Source organism: Hypomesus nipponensis, chromosome 13 (genome assembly GCF_054491055.1).
Source record: "Hypomesus nipponensis isolate SF chromosome 13, ASM5449105v1, whole genome shotgun sequence".
Lineage (NCBI taxonomy): Eukaryota > Metazoa > Chordata > Actinopteri > Osmeriformes > Osmeridae > Hypomesus > Hypomesus nipponensis.
The window spans coordinates 2,130,032-2,137,578 of record NC_140373.1 but is presented as its reverse complement, the minus strand read 5'-3'; the positions used below and the strand labels follow the sequence as shown (position 1 = coordinate 2,137,578).

Genomic DNA, 7,547 nt, shown 5'->3' with positions numbered 1-7,547 from the left:
TATTGTGTCAGGTAATTTGTTTCTCACCTACCTATACTTAAATAACACTTAAATTAGTTATCTGTATTTGAAACAAACAGTGAAGGGACTCAATAAACCTAACGTTGCAATGCACATGTTTAATATGTATGTGAACAAAGTAGTCCCATAGAGTTGAGACAACACTAGTTTGAACAGTGATGTCTTCAAAAACTCACCCTTTTGTTTTTGACTGTAGGATCGACATAAGGTCACTAGGTGGCAGCGTTGAACTAGTCGCTCTAAACAAAGCACCTGGTAAAAGTAAGTAAGTAATACTCAATTTATATTTCATACAAGAATTTCATACACACATTTCATACAAGAATTGCAGTTCAAGGTTATTTACATAAAATCAACAAAAACAGTAATACAAGTGATAAAAGTAATAGATCTAAAACATATAACAACCCAGACAAGCCGCACTCTTATCTGCGGTCTCTCGAATCCGTCTTAGATCCGAGCTGCACTTGCAGTTTCCACACATAACGGCAGGGTAGGCAAGTTGCGCGAAACTAGCTATTTTAGCTTCCCCTTTGGCTTAAACCAAAATATCCCACCTCCTCCCTTCAAAGCCACTGCCACAAAATTACAGTAACGAGCATTGAGTGGAGGGGCGGAGTGTGCGCAGGTAGGTAGGTAGACAGCGAGTCAGGTAGCCTGTCCAGTCAATATTGGTCGTGTTTATTACAGTATTGCGACGCCCACAGATGTCGGAATGATTTCATATTACCGTCAAACCTTTAAATATATTGGTTGCTATCAAGACGTGAAGTTACTTTAAGGAAATATTAGAAAAAGTGCTTGCCCTGTTTTTAATTCACTTTGTGACTGGTTTAATTTGCTTGAAACCAGATGCACTTTGGAATCAAGAAATGTGCCATGGGATTTTACAATCAAACAAGTCTTCATGAATGCCGCTGTATCTAAGCAACAGACTAAACTCACATTCTTCCTCTGTGTATAGAAAACAGATGTGGATTCAGTTAATGCTCTCTGGAGGAAGGTATTTCATTACAACTTATTTCCCAACTCTCTAGATTCCACTGATCAAAGACCTAAGGGGGAAGAGCAACATAACAATTCTCTGTTTGGGATTTGCAAAGCAAGCTCCGCCTAGCTGTTCCTATGACACACAAAGAAGGGGATGTTTTATGTGTGTGTGTGTGTGTGTGTGTGCTGAAGTAGGCGGGAAGGGGGCCGAAACTACGAGAGGCAACGCAAAGAGTTAAGGTGTGGCTTAAAAGCACTGGAGCATGATTCGGGAACAGGTTGACTTGAAGCAGAAGTGGCAGAGTGAGTTTTACAGAGTGAGGGACAGAGAGACAGAGAAGGAGAAGTGGCAGGGTGAGTTTTACAGAGTGAGGGACAGAGAGACGGAGAAGGAGAAGCTGCAACAGGGACACCAACGCAGAGACCCATGGCTGCCACAGAAGCCGCGGCAACCCTGAATGGTGGTGGGCTCTCAGCTGTCCTCCCTGGGGACAGGTCCACTACGTGTCAGGGAGAAGGGATGGGGAAGGGCTGCCCTCCCTGCTCGCTCAGCCCTGACACACCTGAGCAGGGCGACACCACCACACACAACGGGACCGTGTTGGAAGCCCAGGTGATAAACAACAAGGAAAAGAATGTCCTGAACACACAGGATTCCAAGATGGCAGAGGAGACAAAGATTTCGGGAGATCTCAAGGGGTCAGAGGTCATTGCGAAGCCCGGGCAGGAGAATAAAGACAAGGAAACATCCAAGTCAAATGAGGCAAATGGTAAAGAAGTAGGAAAAGAAGCTATAACCAAAGAGGAGGAGGTGAAGGAGGAACCTCTGGGACCTGACGACGTGGTGTGCGACTCCTGCATCGAGAGCCCCCGCAGGGCCCTCAAGTCCTGCCTCACCTGCCTGGTGTCGTACTGCGACGCCCATCTGAGGCCTCACCTGGAGAACAGCAAGTTCCAGAACCACCGTCTGGTTGAGCCTCTCAGGGACATCGAACGGCGAACCTGCGAGAGCCACAAGTGGCCCCTGGACCTGTTCTGCTGCCCGGATTCCCTCTGCATCTGTCAGGACTGTGTCACCGAGGACCACAAGGGCCACAAAACAATGACTGTGGTGGAGGCCCGGAGTCACATTCAGGTAGTAGTGTATACTCTCTTGCTCCCAACGTCTTTCTATGAACCTTCACACAAATAACTTATTTCCCAGAAACAGAATGGCCATGCTCAAATTACTCCATGTCAATGTAATCTTTCTCCGCTATCTTTAAAAGTGTTCCTGTACCACACACCTGCTTTCCAAAGAAGGCAAACAGAAAAAGAGTAATAGTGGACCACGCAATATCTGACAAACAGCATGCCTTTTCTCACAAACAGACCCAAAGTAGTACAGTGAAGACAGAGGAGAATATAAAGACATAATATCACACATTCATAACACAACAAATACACTTCCTCTGGAATGAGGAAGAGTATTCAAACTTTGTGAGCTTTAGGTTTGCTATGAGTTGTCACTCAGGCGTCAAGACACGTTTGTCCTGCTTCAGCACCCGCTCATCTCTGAAGAATGCCTCAAATTAGTATGTTTCACACACACACACAGCTGTAAATAGTCTTGTGTGAATAGATGTGTTCATGCAGACTGCAACTGGCTGACTTGAAGCAGTGAATGCCATTGGCTACTTCGAGTCAGCCGGCTGTCGGCGCCGCCGGCGATGCATGAAGTCGTACACACCTACTGACTGACACAGTGGAGGGTGGAGATCAACAATGGTATTTGTGACTTCACCTTTAACAAGAGGTCCTGGATTTAGGTGTCGTGACATGCAGCGAGGATTACTTTGATTTTATGGATATTACTGACTTTCCAGCGTAAAGGTCATCGTAAGACTTGATCTGTGTGATTATTTAAGACAGTCCAGCTGAGACCTTGAACATTCTGGAACATTTACATTTATTCATTTAGCAGACGCTTTTATCAAAAGCGAAACTTCAGTCTGCACCTACACCCAACAGAGACAGAATCCACCCCTTTTGACATCTGTTTCTGTTCATGGCTGATTTGAGCATGCCAGCAGAAATGTACGTTTCCTACAAATCCCGGCCTTGCCACACATATCAAGGAATGCTGGTGAAAAAACCTACAGGCAATATTCGGAGCAGTCGACTTTTGAAAGTAAGAAATATAAAATTCAACAGGGTCTATATGAGATATCTGAGAGAAGGATTCGGTCTTGGGTTCTGTTCACTAGAGCTAATGATCCTCTGCTTGTTACAGTAGGGGCAACTGTTTTTTTTCTTATGACACAACTCACAATGTAGCCGTTTTGTTTGAACAAGCACATGTTGAACCATGCTCAGATCTTTGTTGATTCAGTTTTGTCTGCGTCAATGTGACGTTGGACTTGAGTTAAAGCCGCTCTAAAAAACGTTCTAATTATTTGATATCACTTCTATTACTTTTGATAAAAAGATGAAGTCATTGAGAATCCTCGGTTACCATTGAAAAGTGCAGTTACTTACTGTAAGACATCTAACTGCACATCAGAGTGTGAAAAGATTGTTTTTTTTGTCCCAGGGCCACTCTTACAGTGGGTCTGCTCTGTAAAACAACTATATTTCAGACATCATCAGTTCACCAAACTGGTGGAACAGCTTTGCTGTCTCTCATATCATGTCTAGACCAGAACATGAATTCACAAAGGATAAGAGGAACGCAATGAGGCAAATATTTACATTGCTAAAGTTTTACAAACACCCACACACACACACAAACACCCACACACACACACAAACACCCACACACACACACAAACACCCACACACACACACAAACACCCACACACACACAAACACCCACACACACACACAAACACCCACACACACACACAAACACCCACACACACATGCAAACACCCACACACACACACAAACACCCACACACACATGCAAACAGGAAGGTTTGAGTTGTTTTTCTTTTTGAAGGAATGGGACACTATACAGTTTATTTATTCGCTTTGGTACTATTTTCACAAGGTGTACATTTTCAAAACTCTTAGTACAAGGATCCAAACTGATCATACTTTCAAAACCTGATGGAATGCTTTCAGTCCACATAATCATTGTTTCAAACACAAGATTATTGCAATATGTAATGGGAACATTTGGTATAATCACCGAAACACAAAAGTATGATCTTCTTTCAGTTTAGAACTTTTAACAATCATTTCATCCAACAGCAAACAATGCAAGATACATGTTTCAAATCGGCCTTAGAAGTGCTGAAATTACAGTAAAAGGTTATATGTTCACACATTTGTGTTCAATCAGATACTCATATTGAAGTTAATCTATTGTCAATGGATTTATATAAACCGTTTCTGATGTGAAACCTGCTATGGTCTTACTGTAAATGTCAAGTCCTTTATTTTAAACACTTCATAATACATTGCCTGTGGGTATAGCTGTACCTGAAAGGAATTCCACATTCCAGGTTAAATCAACCGTTGCCTGAACCTGTTTGAGGTATTTTCAGAAAAAACTTGGGTCTACACAATGGAGTTTTACATGGTTGATTATCAGAACAGCAAACATGACAGATTGAAGCACTACGTTTGTGTTGCACTGAAACCAGAGTGTTTATGATGGAGACATGGCGTACAGTCACTGACTGAACACTACTCTTCCATTGTTTTTACCAGAGGGAGCTCCATGACAAGCAGGCTGAAATGATGAAGACCGCAACTGCAGCAGAGAATGCAATCAACAAGCTGCAGGTCAACATTGTCTCCATTGAGGTACGGAACATCATGGTGTTGCACAGACTTTAAACCCTTTCATAACACTACCCTTCGACAAAAGGTTAGATTAAGAAAAATCAAAAGCCAAGTCATTGTACTAAGCCAACAGATAACGGGACCACAGCATGTAGGCAATCTCTGCTCTAACTGTAAGGCTGGAAGCTTTCATGATGTGTGTTGCCGTGGGCTGTATTGGAACCACCCCAACACAACTGATTACGTTGAGAGTAGGAGAGGATGACTTTGTTTGTTTGTGATTAGATGGCTTAGTTGTTATGCAGGTTAGCATTCCTGACCCACAGAGATTTCAACATCCTGGATGAGCTGTCACACCAGCTCTGACGCAACTTTTGAAAAGAAAGAAAAAAAATCTTTAATGCCACCAATTAATATTTGTTCTTCAGACCTCCGTGACGGAGGTGCGTAAAGTGATGGAGAGCCAGTTTGCCGAGTTACAGGCTGCGGTGGAGCGCACCAAGCGGGAGGTGACGGAGATCTTGGAGACGGAGGAGAAACAGGCTCTCAAACAGGCTGAGGGCATTCGTGCTCACCTGGAGCAGAGGTGCACCGAGCTGAAGAAGATCCAGGCACAGATGGAGAAACTCTCCAAGAACAAGAATGATGTGGACTTCCTCCAAGTAAACGTTTTTACATTTACATTTATTCATTTAGCAGACGCTTTTATCCAAAGCGACTTCCAAGAGAGAGCTTTACAAAAGTACATAGGTCAAGGATCATAAACAACGAGATAGCCCCAAAAACATTGCGGGTAGCCAAAACATGAAGCATACATTGTGAAAAGCAAATAAGTGCCAGTGGGAAGAAAAGAGCATGTAGTTAAACAAATAACAAATTAAACAACATTATCCTCATATGTGCAAGACTGTACTTGTAGGAAAGCAAATGAGATCAAAGCAAAAACCAACAATAACAATACAGCCTGAGGTTGTTCTTTCCAAACCCATAAAAAGTGAGTCACTGAGTTGTGAACACTCCGTTTGTGGCTTGGTGACAGAGCACAGTGGTTCCTCAGGTCAGTAGTGCTAAGTCACTGCTGTGGGAAGGGTGCATCCTTGTATTAAACCTTTTTAATAAGAGTGTGTGTGTTTTCCCAGGAGTACTCAGAGTGGAAGAAGGAAAGCCCAGACATCTCGCTGCCTGGGGTGTATATTGGACTCATGGATCGCTTGAATTCCTTCAGTCGCATGATCGTAGATTCTACAAGGGAGGTGTGTGGAAAGCTGCTGTCTTCCTACATGGAAACACTTAAAGATACTTGCACTAAAGGTGAGGTCCCAGATCAAACATGATCAATGACAAGAATGAACTAGTTTGTTGGAGGAAAAACCCTTTCTGTTTTTCTGATACAATTTACATTATTCCAGTGATGCACCAAATCTCCCTCCAGTAGATGAAGCAACTTATTGTGAAACACAAAAATAGGATCATGTCTTGGTCTGTCTTATCCTCTCTGATCCACAGACAGGATGGGGATCAAGACAACAGTTCACGCCACAATCGAAACAAGACAGAACATGTTACTGCCGAAGCCAAAGTCACGTGTTGACTTCCTGAAGTGTGAGTCATCTCTACAGTTTTGGTTATTCATGCTGAGAGGACTTCAAGAGTGAAACGTTTATTTTGTGTTATGTTTTGGGACTGACATACTGAAAATCATGTCTTCTTCCCTGGCTTCGGTAGATGCCAACACTGTCAGCTTTGATGCAGACACTGTCCATAAATTCCTGCGCCTGACCGACGACAACAGGAAGGTAACCAATACCACGCCTTGGCAGCATCCGTACCCTGATGGGCCGGAGCGTTTTGAGAACTGGCGGCAGGTGTTGGCTACGGAGAGCTTCTACATGGGGAGACACTACTTTGAAGTGGATGTGAGTGGAGAGGGAACGCACGTTGGCCTCACCTACAAGAGCATTGACAGGAAAGGTCCAGAGAGCAACAGCAGCATCGCGGGAAACAACTTCTCGTGGTGCCTCAAGTGGAACGGCCGCTGTTTCTCCGCCTGGCACAGTGACGTGGAAACTCCTCTGACAGCGGACAAGTTCACCCGCATCGGGGTCTACGTGGACTATGCCCAAGGTCAACTGGCCTTCTATGGTGTGGGTGACACCATGACCCTTATTTATGAGTACAAGGCAGAATTCCTGGAGCCCCTGTATCCAGCCTTCTGGCTCTCTAAAAAGGAGAACACTGTTGTGCTTGTTGTACCTGGGGAAGATCTCCCACTGAAAAGTCCCTCTCCCCCCTCCTCACCCCCCAACACTACTAAATCTACTACTAATGTCCCAACCTGTCAACACTCCCCGCCCCCCTCCCGTTTTGTTATTTGTCCCGTGAAACTCCCGTAATTTGTATGGCCCAAACCTTGTTATATGAATAATCACATCCATATATTTTTCCAAGGTTGTCGAGTTGTCAGATCTTGTATGAAACGCATCAGAAGTAGAATAACAAATTCAACAAGAATGCAAAAGTGTGGATGGAAATATAGTATAGTCTAGTATAGCAGTCTCTTTTTTTCTTTTTCTTAGAAATAAACTGACAAATACTTGAACGTGGGGCTATTCATGTCTATCTTTGGGACTGTTGTTTACTGTAACTGAGGGCAACCAAACAATGCAAATAAAAGGTGTCTTCATCTGTAAACAGGCTGTTTTAGTCTATTTAAAAAATAAAAATCAATGAAATAGAGTGTGCATGAAATCAAATCAAATCATCTAA

At 43.4% G+C, this 7,547-nt stretch overlaps 1 protein-coding gene across 1 annotated transcript; it reads left to right on the top strand.

Annotated features, from left to right (window-relative positions):
* Window positions 1-215: 215 nt before the first annotated feature.
* On the top strand, window positions 216-7,472 carry trim16 (tripartite motif containing 16). The gene is made up of 7 exons (XM_084669697.1): window positions 216-282; window positions 1,059-2,146; window positions 4,707-4,802; window positions 5,210-5,443; window positions 5,921-6,092; window positions 6,288-6,383; window positions 6,507-7,472. The coding sequence occupies exons 2-7, from the start codon at window positions 1,439-1,441 to the stop codon at window positions 7,172-7,174; spliced, it is 1,974 nt and encodes a 657-aa protein (XP_084525823.1). The 5' UTR covers window positions 216-282; window positions 1,059-1,438; the 3' UTR covers window positions 7,175-7,472.
* Window positions 7,473-7,547: the final 75 nt, after the last annotated feature.

Excerpts from the sequence above, each read along its gene's own strand:
- trim16 (XM_084669697.1), top strand. The coding sequence starts at position 1,439 with ATGGCTGCCACAGAAGCCGCGGCAACCCTGAATGGTGGTGGGCTCTCA. Across the intron at positions 2,147-4,706 it reads AGGCCCGGAGTCACATTCAG|AGGGAGCTCCATGACAAGCA; the intron begins GTAGTAGTGTAT and ends TGTTTTTACCAG. Across the intron at positions 6,384-6,506 it reads ACGTGTTGACTTCCTGAAGT|ATGCCAACACTGTCAGCTTT; the intron begins GTGAGTCATCTC and ends TGGCTTCGGTAG.